Source organism: Gymnogyps californianus, chromosome 10 (genome assembly GCF_018139145.2).
Source record: "Gymnogyps californianus isolate 813 chromosome 10, ASM1813914v2, whole genome shotgun sequence".
NCBI lineage: Eukaryota > Metazoa > Chordata > Aves > Accipitriformes > Cathartidae > Gymnogyps > Gymnogyps californianus.
Window position 1 is genome coordinate 14,686,565 of NC_059480.1, and position 20,411 is coordinate 14,706,975.

Genomic DNA, 20,411 nt, shown 5'->3' on the forward strand with positions numbered 1-20,411 from the left:
CTTGAGGAGTAGTAATGGGAGTCAATGAAAATGTTAACTCAAAATTTGAAAGTTTCTCTCTAACTGCCTGGAAAGGAAAAAAAAAAAAAAAAAAAAAAAAGAAAAAATACTGTGAGAATAGAATTTAACTCAGAAAATAAAACCTGAGATTGCCCTGACCAAACCATGCTATTAAACTTAAGCGTGCAAAGTTACTCATGATTTACAACTTCCTTGAATACAACTTTTCTTTCAATTGTTATGAAATTTTAAAAGAATGTCTGTAAAGCTTTTTTGAAAAATCTTTGAAAGTTACGTTCCCTTAAACATTAAGGAATTTTACCAAGCAATTCCCTCCCACTCCCACCCCAAACTAATAGCTGGTCAGGCCATTCCACTGTCATGTTTGAAAAATGGCAAACCAACAACACACAGTAATACAAATTATTTAAACTAAGAGAGACACCAAATGTAAAGCATTATGGGAACTGCAGAATGTGATGGTTAGGGTATGAACCACGCTGGAAAGGACTAGAGGCAGGCTCCACTGGAAGGGCTTAAGAGTCGTCAGATGTAGTAGGTGATGTCAGTTAGAAAATGAAAAATAAAAATCTGGTTTCATAATTTTTCCTTTGCTGGAACCCAGATGTAAGGCCCAGACTGTTCCTCTATGATCTGTTTCACTTGGTTGTAGATTTCTTCCAGTGTGTCTCCTTGGATAATAGCTGCAAAACATAATGTGGCAATCAGCAATCATCCTTCCTAGCTCTGTACAGAAACCAAGATGTTCCAAGCCAAGCTGTTCTTTTCTCTCAGAGTGGCAGATTTTAGACTGCTGAAGGCATAGACACCCACTGAGATTTCTGGTGTCTGTGCTGGAGTGAAGCCCATTGTTGATGGTACTGCAGGACACACCAAGCACCATCTCTCCCACTCAGAGGCTGGGGGTTAGGAAGTGGTTTTCACTTTACCACAAGTATACACATACAAGTGAGGAGGTTTTTTTGCTTTTCCTAACCACACGTTAGAGTTTGCCCAAGTCAATTCACATCCTCCAGTATTCTTTTCGGTCCAGCTTTCATGTGTGTTTCCAACACAACAAGGCAAGACAGAGTACAGGGCTGTGTCCTCACGGAGACAGTCTGAATCAGGCTTGGTGTAATGCAGACTGGTGAACTCCTCAGCTGGATCCTGAAACTTCATAGCAAGGCTGGCTGACCTTGGGATTTCTACCTGCTTGCACTATCTTTGCTTTCGGCCAAAAAGAGGAGGAACTCACGGAGTTTGTTGCCCAGCCAATAGATTCAAGTTTTATAGACAACAGGCTTCCTTATATAGTTAAAAGTGCAATTTATATTCAGATGGTGTAAGTTAGATGTATTTTCTCCAAGACTAGAAAATAATTAGAAATGAGCCAATATGGATGTGTTCTGACATAGAGTAAAGTATAGTCTGGTGAAAATGGGGATGAAGTTTGAGCTGTTCTTACCATACTTCAGTCTGAAAAAGCAATCACTGTGAGATAGTAACTTCTTTTTAGTTAGGATCGCCACCTCAGTGTTGATAATCCAAGAAACAAAGTTTAGCATGAAAGATAGTTTTGGAGGCAGGCCAGACTCACTCTTTTGTGCGTTAATATATTACTGCTGCTTCCAAGCTTTGCTTTCACACAAATTACTTCCTTTTTATTCCTCCTCATCCTTCCCATCTCAAAAACTTTCTCCCCATCTGCAGCCCATTGTCATAGTGCCTGTGGGAGGAGGCTGTTCAATTATTGTAGGTCAAGTATAACATTCACAGCACAACAGTGCACTGGAAAGATTTAGAAATGTCTTTGCAATGCAAATAGCCATAAGCTTCAGCATTTTACTTCTCTCCAGCTATGTTTAACCACACCTCTTCCAAAGCTCAATACCCTCAAAACAGGAGATGGACGTGCTCTTCATGTGTTTCAGGGCAAAGTTTAAGTCTGTTTAAACTTAACCTGCTGATGAAGTTGATTTCAGTTACCCCACACGATGTGGTATTTTTTTTAACAGATTAGGGAATGCTCACACATTCTGTTTTACCACCTGACTCACATGGGTGGCAGCCTCCAAATTGTAATAATAAAGTAGTAGGTGGGATTTGTAAAGTCTTCAACTATCTCAGATTCAGAAAAGGATTTCTGGCCTGAACTGGATTATCAAGGACAGAATTCTGACCATTGCTGTCCTCATTTGTCAATAAGCCTTATACTTCTGAGAAGAAACATGGCCCTGAGCACTAGGGCGCTTAAAAAGGCCCAGAGGTTTTTGAAATACCTTGAATTATGTCCCTTAATTTCCTGAAAAAGTGTCCTATATAATGCCTGGAAACAGCCTGGGAGAATTCCAGCCACTAACAAAATATTTAATTAATATCTATTAAAATAAACTCATTTGTTTCCTGAACAACAAACTTGACACATTTGCAAGTCATTTGGTAAGGCACTCTGTAATAGGAAGAACTTGTAATATATGTTGAGGGTCCCATAACTTTCTGGGTGCAGTCAGATACAGAGCTACGGGAAGAGTGGGAGAGCTAGGTGCAGTATTGGGATAAATTGACAGCTGCAAGGCAGCAGAGAGAGAGGGAGGCAGACAAAAAGGGATGGACTCAAGTTGTTCACTGTGTGAATAGCACACGATGTAGAGAACAAGGCAGTGGGAAGACTGGGGCAGGGAGTCTACTGGTTCCTCTATCTTCCCCCCACGTGAAGCCACCACCCCTTCCTGTGTCTCTGCCCGGGTGGAGCAGGCTGTTGCATTCACAGCTCTGCCCACATAAGATGCGGAAGAAGGAACTGGGCAAAGGAGTCATGTCACAGGAAGGAGGTGAATGGGGCAGCAAACACTGAGACACTGCAAAAGAGAACCTAACAGGAAGGAAAGGAGCGAGTGTGTAAGACAGGAACAGGGAAGGCTCATTTCTGTCCTCTTGAAGATCTTGACTTGATCAATCTCCTACTCTCTCCACAATGCAAACAATTAGCACAGTTCGAGTGCTTGCAGCCCATCCCTTGCTGTTACGGTTAGGTCCATGGCATACACAAATTTGATTTACTAAGTACCATAGTGCTGTAGTGCCAAATTTCCACAGGCTTGATTACCATCATTCGTGACTCTCTGATTTAAAAAAAAATGGAAATTAATCATTTTCTACAGGGAGCTTTGCTGGGCATTCTCAGCTCTGCAAATAAAAAGCTTTAAGTGTACAATGTATCAACAAAGCAAACATCTGCATTACAATACTTAGGAAAACAGTAGAAAGTCTCACAGCCTTTAAAACCTAATTAAGCTCCCAGTAAATTTTTGTATATATTGAATTAATTGATCATATTGAAATCAGTGTAGAGGTACTAAGATGGCTCTATGCCTCAAATCAATCACAGATCAGCCGGAAAACAAAGTTCAAGCCTTATCTCTGCGGTGAGGCAATTACTATTTTAAAGCAAGCAATAAAATTTCAACTCTGGCAAGGTAACAGTCCCAAGCAAAACACACCTGTGAAGTGTTCAGTAAATTCTTGCTCCAGTTTCATGGCTCTCTCAAATGTCTTCCTGGCTTGCTCTTCCGTTAAGCGTTTATTCATTTCCCTGAAATTGACAACATTATACATTTAAAAACTACTATCAAATACTTGGAGTCTTTTGAAATAAGGTTTTAAACTGTTGTCTGAGTATTAACCCTAATAAGAGGCAGTCTGCTAAATGACACACCTAAGCAAAGACTGTAGTGGGAACGAGCTATTCTGACACTATGTTGCCTGGAATTTAGCACAATGACATTCATTCTCAAGCACTGTAATTTAGATTAGAAACCTCATCTAAAAGTCCCTAGAAATTAAACTCAGGAAATTAAATATTGTTTAAAATGCAAATATTACAATCTCCTTCACATAACTTGCAGTTGGCTTTTCAAATACAATGACAGTCTCAAACAATGTAGCCTGAGGTACTTTACTTTTACTCACATGATATTTTCCACTGTTTTGGGTTTAATAAAAATGGAGATTGGGTACAGCTGGGCAATCTGCAACCTTTTGATCGCATTACCAGAAACATCAAGAATGCAATGTTTACCCTAAAAAGTGAGAGAGAAGGGAAAATGGCACTAAGCAAAGTTTAAGTCACAGGTATGCATAGCATAATAATTTAGAAGAGAAGACACATCTCCACTGAAGCCAACAAAATTAGAGCATTTGCATCAATGATATTATGATTTCACCACTGTGGCACAAGGTCCTGCAATGCTCCTCTGTTGCAATCATACATCATTTGAGATGTTCCTGACCCTTCTTCCTTCCTTTCTCCACCAGAGGCTGCAGCCCAATCAACAATGCAGAATCATCCAGTGGAATAGCTGTACTTCAATCACACCACCAAAATGATTTTTTAATTTTTTTTTTAATAATTTGAGAATCCTTTAGGGAGGTGGCTATGTCACAGATGCAGTTTAGAGAGGAGCCAGATGACTCAACTGGCATACCTGAGGGAGTAACCACCCCTGATGGCAGAGAAACATACCACCATCAGAATCATTAGATGGAATTGAATACAAGCACTCTCCTCCCCCCAGGTACCACACGGTAGAATATCAAGTTTGAGATGGTGAATGCAATTTATTTGGGCTGATTATTTTTTATCTCTTGAGAAACAAATATAACTTAACTGTCCCTTGGGCAGTGGAAGACAACGTGGTAGGGCTGCTTTTCTCCCTACCTCTATTCTCCCACTAAGCAATTTTCCAGCTCTTTGGGATATCTCATCTCAAAGGCTCCTCCTGTTCCTCAGCTCCTCTCATCTCTGATACACTCATTTCCATCTCACACATTTTTATTTCTTTCCTTTCTGGAGTAGCATATGAGTAAATCTGCATACCACCATTTTAGAAAGGGATGGGGGGAGAGGAACAGAAAACCACTGGCTGGTGACTAAAATAAGAAAAGCTTTTTCTTTAGCAGGAGACCAATGTGAATGGCAGAATTCTGTGAGCCAGGATACAAACCCACAAGCACCATAAAACCAAAGGTTACTTATATCATACAACACACTTCCTGAACTCCTGGGAGATCATTCCTGGAGGGCACACTGAAGAACAAAGAAGTGACTGCAGTCTGAAATGACTGACATGTTTCTGCTTCCTGGCAGAAGAGATCACTAGGATCATTTACATTTGATCGCTTGCACAACAAAACTACAGAATTTTATTTCAGTAATTCTTAAGGAGGATCAAAGTGTTCTTCCCACATAAGCACTTATCTGCTTGCTTTCAACTGATGACAGCTGTTTCCCAGATCCGGTCCGCGGATCTGGATGCTGACTAGTATCATTTAAGAAAGGTGTTTGTATGTTATAGCAGAGTATTTTACTACATGTGCTGACCTGTCCACATCTTTCAAATGGTTTCTCTTTAAATGTGGCACATGCTCTGGGAATTGAGAATTAAGAGCATTACCTGGTCCATTTTCCTTTTTGGGATAAGACACTTAGTATTTGCTGTGTTTGGCCCAACAACTTATGACAGGTGCCAAAGGACTTTGAGCAAAGGGTGGAGGACTAGATCGCCGGCACAACAGCTATGCTGGCCCTTACAGAATATAACTGTGACAGTTTATTCCAAATCAATAATGGATGTGCATTAGCAGTGGCCTCAGACACAGAGATCTGCAAGCTGCTAGTGATTCCAAAGAGGATATGAAAATTCCTTTCAAGTGAAGATTTGGAAGACAAGGAAAAGAGATGCAAGTACTTCATGATATAATTATCATGTTTTCATCCAGGGAAGCTATTTTGCTCTTTGCACAGTGCATTTAAACAATATTTTACATATTTTTTAGTTCGTTACTTGCACTGCATCTGATTGAGAAACACAGCACAGCACTCAGTGCCTTTTACAATAACTGAACAATGACATCAAAAAGCATCTTTAGCTGTGTCCATTATAGGTAAGGAAATGAGAGAGATGGGGATCAGCTGGAAGCATGGGCAAATGAACACAATTTAAAGCTATTGCAAGAATACTATTTCTGGTACTTTGGGGGTATTAGCAGTCACTTCTGTTGCATCTGCCCCTAAATTCATCATAGAAAACTTGGAAATCATCTTTTGTATCCCAGTAATAAGACCCACTGAAGAGACACACCTCTTAAGCAAGACAGAGAGGACTACAAGGAAGGACTAGCCCCAGATCAACCAGTCTGCAGCCTTGTCACAATTTTGAAGTCAAGTTCTGAAGGACAGGCCATTGTTTCCCAGAAAAAATAACGTTAGCTGGAACTGAGAAATTACTGCATCTACCGAAAGTCCCATGGTGCCTGTGTAAGAGATGTAACAGCATGGAGACATCTGGTAGTATTTTGTTCTTCATGCCAGTTTATAAAAGAATCACAGTTGTTTTGTACCTTACTAATCCCACTAGACGGGCAAAAGAACACAGCCAATTTCAGGTCTAGGATGGAACCAAAGGATTGTATCTGTGCTACCAGGTGAAGCAACTGCCAACAGGTTTATCATGTTTAAGCTGTTCAATAAATAGTTTCATCATTTAACCACATAAGATAGTTTCAAAACTTTGTTCAGCCTCTCATACAAAGTACTGTTCATTTACTTTAACAATTTTGTAATTAATTTTATTTTCTTTACTTTTCTCGCTATATACCACAGGACCAGGTTCTATTCCATAGGGTGAGAAAGACAGCAGAAGTAAACTTCATCACATGAACCACAGAATCTCACCATGTTCTCCCTGTTTTTGATTCCAGGAAATTAAATTGCCAGAAATAACAATACTCAGCCATTTGGCCAGAATGGTCTACACTGTTTTCCAGAGGACTAACTACACTCCCGTGTCACATGGGTTAACCACACTTACCCTCTGCATGTCCAGACTGAAAGTGCTCACGCTTGTGAGTTCCCACCTAGAAAATAGCTGTTTCTTCTCTCACACAGATCAGATAACATTGTCTATTGTAAATGCACCGTATTTGTAAGCACTAGACAAACACTGATCAACCTAACGTCAAACATCTGCAAAGAATTTTCACCAAAAATTTTTTTTTAAAACAAGCATCTTACTCTCAGAAATATGCCTCCTTCTTCCCGCTCTTTTTCAGAGAGCTCAAGTAAACTTCAGTTTGAATTTAGAAATATTTAGATTTTGCAAGAAATAGTTAATTAAAGTCTGTTCATGATAAAAACAGTAATGTCAGTCTTCAAAATGTAGTGGTAGTTATGTCAAAAGTCTTTGCAAAATTGAATTTATTACATTCACTCTTTTCCCTTTGTCAGCTAAATCCATGAAGGGTGCAAAGAATAACAACTTTACAAGTCGTCTTCTGCACAGGTCTCTATCAAATGGATCATCATATTAATCGACTCCACCACCACTATTCTTAATTAATGATCTATGTATGTAAGCTAGGCTAATTAACCTGTAATTCCAATTTTTCTTCTCTATTCTCTTTTTGTGAGAGGGCACAAACTATGGCTGCTCTTTTCCCATAATTTAATCATGATGCTTTCATTATTCTAAAGCTTCATTATTTCCCTAAATGCATTTGTGACAACGCACTTCGTTTCTAATTTTGTACAAATTCCTTTTAAAGTCAGAGAGTTCCTAAAGGCTTCTTGCCATTCTTCTCTTTTCCCCTGTCAGCACAGTCAGATAATCACCTCAGTAAATGAAAGTAACTGGCACTGATTTACCTTTTCTGCTACTTCTCGCACTGATTGGACACTTGTTCCATAAAGATGATTATTGTACTGGCCAGCTTCAATGAATTTGTGATCCTGAATATCCTTCTCCATTTGCTCTCGAGAAGTGACAAAATGGTAATCACGTCCATCCACCTCGTAATCTCGTTTTGGTCTAGTAGTATCTTTAAATATAAACCAGTAAGTTTTAAAGCAAAACAAAAAACAGTGACTTTTTCCCTACAATATCCAAAAATAGTCTCCCATTTATACTATAAAATTTTCACAAGCAAAGAGATGACTGACAATTAAGATAGGTCTATAAAGTTTAGATAATATATTAACTTTTTTTTAACTCAACATACAGAGGATGTCTATTAAGAAAATTAACAGAAAAAATCATTTAGAATTGCTTTAGTATTTGTTGAGACTTACGTGGAACACATGAGCCAAATTTGTCTGGAAATTCTGAGATCAGATCATCATTTATTCTGTCTTTCATGGGTCCCAAAACAATCACAGGTCGAGTGTAACTGACTATTACACATAAAGGAATAACATCAGTTACATTTCAGTATGATTGCTAACTTTCACAGTTCAGCAAAGTAAGCTTTATCACACAGTAATGATTTTAATACCTAAAAGAATATGTACTCCTAAAGAGAAGAAAAACATATTGAACAAAGTAAATCAATTAATACTGTAGTCACAGTAAGATGTTAGATCTTCACTCTCAAATCACTATCCTGGGTGACTGAAGATGAGTCTTAAATTATGAAGTTGGGGGGGGGGGGGAATCTTTTCACAAAGTAACATCCTTCATTCTAATGAAAAAAGCAAAGAGGGGAAGTTTGAAAATCTTTTCACTTCAAAGAGGTACCTAAGCAGTAGTAGAGTTTGTGAAATTCTAGTTCTGTGTTGGGAGAAGCTTCTTTTCCTCTAAGACCACCATTAGATACTCATATATGAAAAGACTCAACTATATATAGCTTCTGTAACTATTAACACCCTTATAAAATGAAGTGTAGCATCTTTTAAAAGCAACTTCATTTTTTATGAAGTTATAAAGAGCTTTTGGTTGGAAATTAAGCTTAAGCAGAAAATATCTGATTATCCTGCAAGAACCATGAAGACAATAATCCCTAAGTATCTTAGCATTAGCATATAACTTCAGCTGTATAAATTTTAGGTTTAGGTTCAATCTGTCTTTACTGCACAATTAAGTCCAAATTAAATAAAGTCTGACATACAAAATACATTTTAATTTGACTCTCAGAACCATTTCCTGTCCAGGGTATTAATATATTCATAAAAGGAATGTCTTGGATCCAGTAACTGTCAACCTATTAACTTAATAACCAACATCTTTGCTTAAAGACTAAGGGTGGCCCACCACTGTCTCAAGGCCCACTAGTGTGTCAAGTCCAAGCACCTTTAAATCTATTTTGGTCACCACAGTGCTTTATTCCTCTGGGCTTCTTGGGAAAAAAAAAAAAAAACAAAACAAACTCTGTGGAAGTGAATTAGTGGACAAATGCAGGTAACATATGCAGGGAATGTATTACTGCTCCTAAGCAAAGGAACAAGGTGCTGGTTCTTTTATGGCCTTCCCCATACACTGTGTTAGACTCATAAAGGGAATTAGTCATGTATTTAAATGCCAAAGCACTTGGCTCTCTAAAATCTTTAGTTTTACAATATGATAGTTACTAAACCATTAGCCTGTGTGAAGTCTCATTCACATCTTTTCTCTTCAACCTTGACATTAATTCACTGGATATTACTATTGTTCTCACTAAACCATTAAGGCATCAGAATCTGGGAAGCTAATGCCAGCTAAAAAGATGTTTCTCTGTGAGACCCTCTGGTATGCATACATACACAGACCCAGCAGCTACTCATTTGAGGGTAACAAACCTCCAGTTCCCTAGCTTAAGCAGAGCTTACTTAGCGCATCGAAGAAGGCCTACCATTTCCAGCACGGTCTTAACTCACGCATTTCTCATCCATGATTTTATTTGGAGACTACCAAAATTACAAATTATATTATATAAATAATGTAATTTGTGTTACTCTTGTATAACAATTTTTACTACTTTTGGAAGCTTACTGATGAAATGGAGCCCATATGCCATGATTATCAAGTCAGAGTGGAAAGTCTATACAGGCACGCATGTTCCACAATGCTACTAAAAGCAACTGGACTGTGCCACTCACTGCATGAAACCAAAAATGAAATCTTGACACTCAAAATTCATGTAAATACATGATGTATATTTACTGCGACTGCCACCTTATTTGATAGGTAATAAATATCAAGTATTCCCAAAGGACATCCCTTTTACAGAATAATTTACAAATATGAGCTATGTATCAGATAATGTAACTCAACCGTTAGCACCTGTGGTGGTGAATGGGAACACTAAAAATTCTATATCTATTATACACAGTGAAGCAAGATCAGGACCGAGGTGAAAAGGAAATGATAGCATCCCATTGGAAATCAGTGAAAAGCATTTTTTTTTTAAATGCAAGTGTGAGAAAATATTTTCTCCTATCAATTTCCCTTTCATTCAAAAATATTTTTTTTTCTGAAAAAAAAAAAAAAAAAATCACTTGGCAATTGCTAACCAAATTAGCTATATAAGAAGCCCATCCAGAAATGGGAGACTGCCATGTTCTAGAGACATTTCAATTAAAGCTTACTAAAATAGACAAGTGATCTATTGACATGCTTTTTGCTGTGACAGAAAAAAGGAACTGCAACAGTGAGAATGCTAAAGCAATATGAAACAGAAGAAAACTATGATTTCTGAAGTTCACACTGACAAAACTGTTAAACATACCATATTTTCCTTATGCAATGTAAACCACACATAATAAGCTAAGTAGCACACCTTTGGATTTTGCACTAAATAATTTAGCAATTGCATTTAATAATTTATGCCTTCATGCTTTATTCATTTGAATAATGGTAATAAGTTCAAAACAGTGAAGAAGTTTATCATGGTGCTCAGTACATGAGGGCACATGAAGCATTCTAATAATTCAGATTATATTATAATTATATTATAATATATTCAGATGATATTATAATTATATTATAATTCAGAGTGAGATCTACAAACCTTCTTGTTGATTGACTGGTTCATATGACAGGACATATTCCTCTTGGCCACCTAAAATGTGAATGCAAAGACATAGCTATGTATTTTTTTCTAAACCAACATATTTAAATTGAGTCATTCAATGAACTATAGTGATACAGACATTCCTCAGTAATATGCATTACAATGATACTGATGAAGGACATTTTTCAAGAGTGATGAATTATAAAAATCACAAAGATAAGCCAAACACAAAACTTTAAAGCATAAGACACATACAGTATAAATAATTTCCTGGTTTATGTTAGCGTGTCAAACCGACATCAAGCGCAAGAACGATTTTAAAGCATTATTGAAATGCTCTTATATACGTTTCCCTGAATGAAATGCATGCATGTTATCATTCACTGCTAGAGGCAATGCCACCTTCATCATGAACATTCTCCATACTTTGCAGTCAGCATTTACAATAACATGTTTCTATATTTATACAGGGCTGACAACCATGTATGTCAAGGTGTACACATCTTCCATTAACTTTATCATGAAGTGGCATTTATATAAACATCTTCACACTAATTCTACCAAAAAAAAAAATTATGATTGTATATACTAAGTAACTATTACTTTATTTATGAATTTTTAAGGATAAAGTTGAAAACAAAGAATGCTTTGTATTGTTCTCAGCTCCAGAAAGCACATCAGCAGCGAATGAAACTAAAATAACTGAATTTTGACCTTTGACAGCTGCAGGCTTTTTAAATGTTAGTGAAAGCATCTGAAATATACCTCAGTTGCCATCTCTCTAAAAGATTGTTTCTAGTCTAACAAGATATCTCCGAGTAAGATTTCTTGCTATGAAATCACTAAAAATTAACTCCAGGACAGCAGAGAATTTATAATTCTGAAGATACAAGCTCAAATTATATGACATTACTATGAACTTTGAATAAAATACAGTCCTTCACTAACTCACTTGTGTAATTTTGGAACATTCTTTGGAGTTCATAAGCCATACTTATAACAGGCAAAGGAACATACCAATGCTATACCACAGTTGTATAGAAACAGATGGCAGAGGAAGACTTTTATAAATTCATATATTGCTTTTACACATCTATTCTTTATTTCATAGCAAATACTATTGACCTTTTAAATCTAAAATTTACGATTTCATTAAGAGAAATATTTCTCTTCTTTGCAATGAATTTGCATTCAAACTGTACTACAGCAATACATGAATGAACATTTGAATTTTGTAAGTTATTGCAAGCGAGGAATACCTTAAGACAGACACGAAAACATGCAACCTGTATATTTTAATATCTTAAAAAGTTACTCATGCAAATGGATTTTAGAAGGACAGTATATACTTTCAGAACCTCTTTTAGGCTAGGGAGAGGAATAGGGAATCACCAGCTATCAACTCATCTATGAAAGATCCAGCTCACATAATTAGATACTTCTTTGGAGAAGTCACATTGCTATAAGGTCAAAAATTAGTTAAGCAAACTATTAAAAGAGGTAATAACAAGTAAAAAGCATTCCCTGATTGAGGGCAAAAAGTATATATTGTCACTGCTTTTCAATACTTTGGAAAAATGAATATTAATAGAATGAACCTTTTGAACAACCGTACTCATCTGTAATCAAGATAACTTTCATATTAGACAGCAGTAAGAAGAAATTAAAAAAATATTTTAATAAAAAGCACTTGGAATTACACATTCAGATAAGTAAATCCATGACATTCATAATAAAATCAGGGCTTCTCAAGTAACAACAGAGTAAAAAACTAACTAGTAGTACCAATAATGAGCTTTAAATGTAAATAAAGCAAGCTCTGAGAAAAACGGGGGGGGGGGGGGGGGAGGGATGGGGAGGGAATAGAGGAAAGCAGCAAATTTATGAAGAAACAGTCATGGTTAGATAGTTTTAATGGCGTATCATTAAAAATGGTTAAAATTTGTAAGTTGGTCAAAGGCAACTTCCATACGTGCTCAATTTTGTGTTATTCTCAGGGAACACAAATGCCTCCCCCAATTGGTTTCTTTTCAATTACAGTCTACGACACTGTTAGCATTTTATATACACGTATAAATTCTCCCCTTGAGTGTAATAATCTGGAAGAAAAAATGTGGATCATCACCTCTGAGAAAATCTACTGCTTCCAAACAAATATATCTGTTAATGAACCACCTTCCTTATTACATATACATTATAACATTACATATGTTATAATTTATGACATAAATTATATTTGTTTCTGAAGTGCCCATTATACAGTTAGCAGGCAACCAGGAGCTGATCGGTGAGCCACTCAGTGTCACACTGCGTGACTTTTATTGTTCCTTCTTTTCATATTCCTCTTCAAATCCTCAACTTGATCTTCCTGCTCTGCTCTAGCCTGGGTTCCAGGTCTGAACTGTGCACCTTACTGAGGAGCTGTTCACTGGAAATGACCAGTGGGACTGAAGTTCTGGCTCTGGTTTAAGACATTTTAAAGCATCGTAGAGCAGCATCATGCCGCATATCGCCCACTGTCAACAGGTAGTATTGCTGTGGCTTGGGTAATAGTAAATAGTACTGTAGCTTGGGCTAGTAAAAAAGGCGAACTCAGTCTAGTATTGAAAAGATACTATGCCTTCAGAGAGAGAGAACGTGCATGCGTGCCTAGCATGCTAATTTATAAGTGACTCCAGCACTGAATGTGTGTCGTATGCTTTGAAGACAATTCATACTAAGCACCCACACTTGACAAAATAGATAAATGAAAGCTGAAAGCAAGGGTAAATACATGTTTGCTTGTCTTTACTTTCATTAGAAGTATATACATATTAAATCTCAGTATCAGTTGTGAAAAATTGTAGATAGTTATTGCACTATTTAACAGATTACACAGTTTAGTTACGCTTCTAGTGTTAAGCTCAACTACATATAATTATATTTGTCAGCATTAAATTTACATTTAGGTTTTAATAGGTCTAGCTAGATCGCGTAATTTAAAAAAAATAGGAATAGATTCAAATTAAGCTGAACTAAGAAAATCATAGCTCACAATAAAAATATCCATAAAGGAGGTTTGCAATGAGTCTCTCTAGTAATTTTTTTGAAAACAAACAAAGACACAGCACAATTTGCAGTACTCCACCAAACACATGAATATGGATTTCACCTGAAGGTGACTGGGAAGTTTTATTTAACATGTAAATACCCAGAAAAGACAGATAAACAAAACCAAAGAGCTACTAAACAAAGGTTCTAAATAAACAAAGAACTTAAAAACACTTACGGTAACTACTTTCACTATCGCTGGCATTAGAGGTTACATGCTCTGAAATTGCAACACAATGGAAAAAAAAAATAAGGAACATACACTAATGGCATGAGTCCAAAAGAAAGCAAATTGACACAAAATAATCCAGATGAAAGACAATACTGATATCAAAATGCTGAAATCAATACATACTGCATATAAAAGTTTTAAGGTACTTCTCATAGCTCTCAGGATCAAGCTTAATTTCATACGAAAGGAATTAACGTTAATAAAAAGAAAAACATTAAATAGCACATCAAAATAAGATTACGAAAAGTACACTAATTCATAGTTCACATGTAACCCTGCAATTTTTAGATTTTCACTTTAAAATGAATTTTGTTGTGCAAAAACTATGGGATTATGCATTTCAACTTTTATGCAGGTGATTTATTGATTACATTAAGAATCTTGTGGCAGAAAACACTGGACTATATTGCAGGAAATAGTGTAGCGTATTCAATAATAGAAACTTCTGTATGGCATATTAAATAGTTCACTTGAAGTGCAATGCTGAATCGAGATTTATTTTTTTTCCCCAGTAATGCTTTCGCTTTCAAAAGCTCCTGACTTTTATTCTGGACTATCTATACTAATTTCATGCCTTTTGCATAGTAATCAAAACAGCTACTTCAGTAGCTACAAGGTGTTTATATTTACTTTTTTAACCTATGTAACTGTTAAATATCTTTATCATAAAAATTAATGCAATTGAAGAATTTCAGGTATCAATCTATTCTGTTACCTGAAAATTCTACAAATCTGGTGAACAAATATGAACTTTGATATTGCTGAACTTTATTGTAAAGAATCAATTTTCATGTCACCCAATGAGTGTGTCTATCTGTAATGAAAAACACTAACATTCACAGGTTAAGACAGCATAAAGAAGCTTGTGTTTGACCTACACAAACTAAATACCATTCATTTGAAATTATGTACCTAACTGTGTGCCTATGATAACACATATTGTTGTCATGAGGAGCCTTTATAATACATTAAATTCAGTGCGGTTCCTCCCCTACAAGACTGAAGAGAAGGAAGCAAGGGGACTCCAGAGGTAAGAATACAGTTATGAAGCAAGTATGCTTCTAGTGATTAATAAACATTTAAAAAGTTAGTCATCATATGTAAACTAATTAACCTTTTAAAATGTTTTTGGATAAAGTGAACTAATGTCTTTAAACCACAAATCTCTGGCTAGACTGAACTCCCTCATTTCATTTCTGTGGAGGAAAAACGGACAAATACTTCCTCATGTTTGCAAGTATCAGCAATTTGGAACTACTTCCATTTCATTTTCTTGTCTTGGAAAAAGACTGTCCACTTTGGCATGGAAGAGGCAAACAGCGATGGTTAAAAGCCTCGTGGCAGAACATGAAAGGGAGACATTGTCAACTGAGAACACAAGTGTTGTGATCGTCTGATAATGGGCACAATTGGTGAAGATGTAAAGCCTAAAATGCCAGCAAGAACAGCAGTCTTGCAGAGCCCACGTAACAAAACTTGCATTAAGCGTGGTAAGGCAGTTTCAAAAAGTCTGACTGTGCTGAAAAACAAGCTAGAAGCCATTTGTTTTTATAACAGAATCACCTAGTGACATTTCTGGACCATATTACACAGTTTAAACTAGGTATGATCATAAGGCCATAAAGGCTGCTTACGATCTTCTGCTCTAAACCATAAGGCCATAAAGGCTGCTAAGGTCTTCTGCTCTAGACCAAGAATTTCCTTGAAAGTAGCCATTTCAGAAACGGAAAATTAATGTTATAGCTACTAGAATTTTTATTTCATGATTGAGGCCAAGTATAGAAGTACACCGCTTCTTACATGTAATTTCAGGAACACTGTGCATAACAGTTATGCCCTGGGAAGAACAGTTATTTTTAATGACCTTTAGTGATTAACTTTGCTATTCCATAAACGCATAAGAATGTATGTGTTTACTATCTGTGATGAAAGCAAGGTCTTGACTTTTTTTCTATTTGTCATTTTAGTAGAGTGGTGGTGTCTGTGTACACAAACAGATCTGTTAAGAGTACTCAGCAACTTTTGATTCTTACTGTATTCCAGTAATTAACATTTCTGCAAGAAATACAACAAATGCTTATGTGTCTCCTCTATTAGCTACCCCTCTACCTGGTCCAAAAGCATCATAAGAGTTCAAACAAGTCAGACAGAAAAACTCTCATGGCATTTGTTAAGCAAAGTTTTTTGTTTAAGTAGCAGTAAACGTCAGTCACCTAGAGAGAGGACTGAAAACTGTAACTAGTTAATTATAGCAATGGTTGTACTATTACTGTAAAAAGCCATAGGTTATTTTTAAATAAATAAAAACACAAAGACAAGATAAAAGTGACATAAAAAAAATAATCACCAAATTTAAAAACACAATACTACTAAGGACAAACAAGTAAGTGCAGGTAAGTTTTTGAACAGCAAAAAAATCTAATGTGATAGTCACATGAACTTAAAGTAACACGTTCCTGAAAGCAAAAACCCCCAGAACATTACAAACTAGAAAAAGCTTATGAAACATTTTTAGAGTCAACCTCCTTATGCCAGTAGAGCACCAGTCTCAAAGAGATCTGTTAAAAAAAAGTAGTAATTTTTCAGATGGAGGTTAAAATAACTTGGGAGTATTTTGATCACTTACTCAGGCCTTTTGATCCCATGTCGTCAGGGACCTCCTGCAGAGTAGTCCCCAGAGGGCAAGCAATAAAAAGACAATCACAAAGAAAATAATTGTCAGTAATATATAAAATTGGCGCTACGACAGGAGACAGTTCCCAGAACATCACAGGGGAAGATAAGTCTATAGGATTTGACCTGACTGACACATGAAGTGTAATCAGTGATGCAAATGGCAGAGAATGCAGTTTGTAGTGGTCCTGGTCTGAATTAGCAAACTTATGCAACTGCTTTTTGAGAAGATACTTTTTTTTTTTTTTTTTTTTTTTTTTTTTTTACTGCTGGCAACAACGATGAAAATCAAAGTAACCTCTCTTCATCAGGAAAACCAAATTAGAATGAATGACTTTGAAGAAACCAGTCTAAAGGGACTGATTTGAGAAGCTGGAAAGCTCCGTTATACTTTCTTCACTGCTATGCCCTCTCCTCCAAGTCAGAAATGAGGAACCATCACTGACAGCGCTGGAAGGCCGTTACCTCCTCCAGTTACGTACACACTGTTACTCAACAGTATTACCCAGTTTATTCCAAACTGGGATACTCTTAGGTTAAATTTTACTTTAACAGCAAACAAACGGTTTTATTGATTTCGTAGATTGGTTTGTCATTGGCACCTCAAGCTCGTTAGCCTGTTGCAGCTCATGAAACTGTCTCCATGGTAACACCCTACTGCAATCTAGCAGGCCCTTCTATGTGTGCTTCGCTCTCCATCGAATGCCACATACTTACGGTCAATATCACTGGTTTCCTGCTCACTCTGGTCCTTGTTCTTGTAGAAGGGAAATTTTCGGGAAAAGAGGTTCTTTTTACGCTTGTCATTGAATGACTGCTGAAGAAGAGAAGGAGGGGCAAAACAAAGGATGTCTAATGTCTGTGTGAACAAAGGCCCAGACCAGCAGCTTTGTGGAAGCTGACTCCTATAACCACATTATGCAGTGCATATTTCAGTTTAACACTATCTTCTCGGCTCATTAAAAATAGAGATTGGGATCATGGCTTTGCTCACACCCTCTGTATTTCACATGCTTACTACTGAGAGAACAGGCAGGCTGGTTCATCCTAGATGGCCTGACCTGTATTTCACAAATTTAGGCTTGCTGGGAGTGTAAAAAGATGTGAAAAACTAGGCTGCTATAAGATGGCCAAACCACAATGAACTCAAAGTCAATTAAATCACTGATATCATCTAATACAGGCGTTACAGTATTTAAAAAAAAAAAGCTGAGGCTTTACGTATGCTTTTGCAAACAGCTAACATCATAACAGCACACCAGAAGTATTTGCCAGTGTTACCCATTTGCAAAGGCAAAACTGTAAACACTTTGGTGACAACTGCTAAATAACATGTCACACAGTAAAGAAAAATGGAAGTTAAAAGTTGGCGTTGTACTGAATGCTCTTATAAGAATAAGTAACACTGAAATAGGAAAAATGAAAAGAGAAATGTGTCTAGCTAAAATATCCAAACAATTAAAAAAACAAACCTGTATTTGTTTCAATCTTTCACAATTGCAATTAATTGCAACTTCACTGAAAGAAATGACTTCGCTCTAAGTCTGCATCCCAACACCAAGATTAACTTTCAAAAGATACAAACCCATTTCATTTGTTTACTGTGGCAATTATTTTTTCAAGGGTGCATTTACAGAGAATTACCACATGAAAAACCCTGTATCTCCAAGGATCATGTTCAGCAACTTTTGATATTAACTGTTTGCGTTGCTGAAGAATTTCTGCATCTCAGTTGCTACAAAAATTTCTAGTTACCTATATAGACATATACATATCCACCCATTTGAATATAAACTATTATTGTGCTCCTTGTCTAAGTGATGGAGAGCATCGATGTATTTTCATTCATATATAGGTATGTCTGCAGGTATAATTAACACAGAATTTAGTAATATCTGCCATCTCTTCTGCTGAAGGCATTATGTGACTACAGCACCTTTAATTTACTGTTCTAAGTCAATAAAGAAACTCAACGTATAAATAAATCAGTAACATTTTTATTGCAATTATGCCCAGAACTAGAACTAATACAGCTAACTTGAAGCCAGCTGAAATTTCTTTTCATCTTTAGGTGTAAGTGAATCATCTGACCAGTTTCCCAAGACATGGAATTTGCCATGTTTTTGTCATTTGGTTTGCAGAAACTCTATTATGAGAAGGACGGCAAAATAAGAAAATCCTCAACTTGGTTTTCAGACCCTATGCTGCAGTGGGACTGTTTATTTCTAAGCCAAGCAGAGCCCATGTGCAGCAGGAAGTAATAAAACTTCCACAGAACTATTTTTTAAAAGCTACTTTAAAAAAACCCCCAAAAATATTTTCAATTCATACATTAAAGACTTTAACAGCTATTTCTAAAATTTGGAGCATGTTAACTTTCAAGTAATTGTCTGTCTGTCTTCAGCCAGTGTGAGCTCATCTTCCTCTATTATATGCAATACAGTTGCAAAAAAATATATTATCTTTTCTATCAGCATTAAGTATGGAATGAAATATAGCAACAACTAACGGTCAAACAGGACAAAGTTTTTTCAAATGGTGGGCCACCTTCTTTGGTACAATTACGAAACTAGCATTTGGCCTTCCTAAAGAGAATGCCTATAGTGCAACACAAAAGCTGCATCCTGCTACTGTATTAACAATCCTTCTGGCCATCTGTTTTAATACAGACTTGCTTGGCAATATCAGATACTGAAACATCCAGTGATATTTTCGTTACCATTGCTTAAAAAAAAAAAAATACTTAAAATTACCAGGTGTTGAAGAGGCACATGGTACCATGGGAGCACAATCAGTGACATTGAGCTCTGGAAACAGCAATACTGTGTTAAGTAGGAAATCCATAAAACCTTTAATTGGCTGGCATCTGTGTTCGACTAAAACTGTCATTCCACTGTAAGAATTGGTAAATTATCAACCCGACATAGGGACAAAAGAACTGGTTTCAAGCCAATCATATGCTTGCAGGAACAATAGTTGGCATGGACAAGGTTTTAGATTCTGGTCCTCCTGACCTTCTTTATCTGAAGTCAACAAGCCATTGCAATTGCTTTCTCATAACCAGAAAGGTTAATGTAATCTACAGAACAAGGACAACAAAGAAATATTCCCAGAGGAGATCTTTGCTGAGTATACTGAAAAATACAGTAACGTGAATTTCAAAAAGTGGAAGTCTTATATCTATGTAATTGTTCCATTCAGACAAGTCCCCCAGTTTGGGCAAAAGAATAGGGGAAATAAATGTAACAAAGCTAAAATGGTGCAGTTTAACTGAGGTGGTGAGACTCTGCAATTTGTATAGTTAAAATAAAAGGAGTGGCTGATTTATTGTACTTCATAAAACATAATCGGGTTCTTCATTTTAGTTTTGAAAATATTTCATAACAATAATTATTTTTAACTTTCTGTACAGTAAATCTTAATGAACTAATATTAAATTTTATATACTGCATGTATAATGGTCAGAGTCAGTTCCATTGCCAAAAAAAAGAGAAAATAAAAGTAATATTATACTGATTTTGCATAAAAGATTAGCCAAAAGATTATTTTTAAAAGATACCATGATTATAAAAAGCTAGAAAATTGCTTATTA

General features: G+C 36.3%; 1 protein-coding gene across 18 annotated transcripts in view; it reads right to left on the reverse strand.

Moving 5' to 3' along the window:
- Positions 1 to 351: 351 nt before the first annotated feature.
- DLG1 (discs large MAGUK scaffold protein 1) overlaps positions 352 to 20,411 on the reverse strand; it is a 168,142-nt gene continuing 148,082 nt past the window's right edge. For 5 of the 18 annotated variants that reach the window (XM_050902180.1, XM_050902175.1, XM_050902170.1 and 2 more), the window contains 8 exons: positions 16,773 to 16,806; positions 14,093 to 14,134; positions 10,822 to 10,872; positions 8,129 to 8,230; positions 7,706 to 7,878; positions 3,973 to 4,082; positions 3,504 to 3,595; positions 352 to 704 (listed from right to left, as the gene is read on the reverse strand). In XM_050902180.1, coding sequence (XP_050758137.1) covers positions 598 to 704; positions 3,504 to 3,595; positions 3,973 to 4,082; positions 7,706 to 7,878; positions 8,129 to 8,230; positions 10,822 to 10,872; positions 14,093 to 14,134; positions 16,773 to 16,806 — 711 coding nt within the window. In that variant the 3' untranslated portion in view covers positions 352 to 597. Of the gene's footprint in view, positions 705 to 3,503; positions 3,596 to 3,972; positions 4,083 to 7,705; positions 7,879 to 8,128; positions 8,231 to 10,821; positions 10,873 to 12,422; positions 12,459 to 14,092; positions 14,135 to 16,772; positions 16,807 to 17,536; positions 17,637 to 20,411 lie in introns of all 18 variants that reach the window. The other 13 variants (XM_050902181.1, XM_050902176.1, XM_050902185.1 and 10 more) reach the window with 4 other exon arrangements.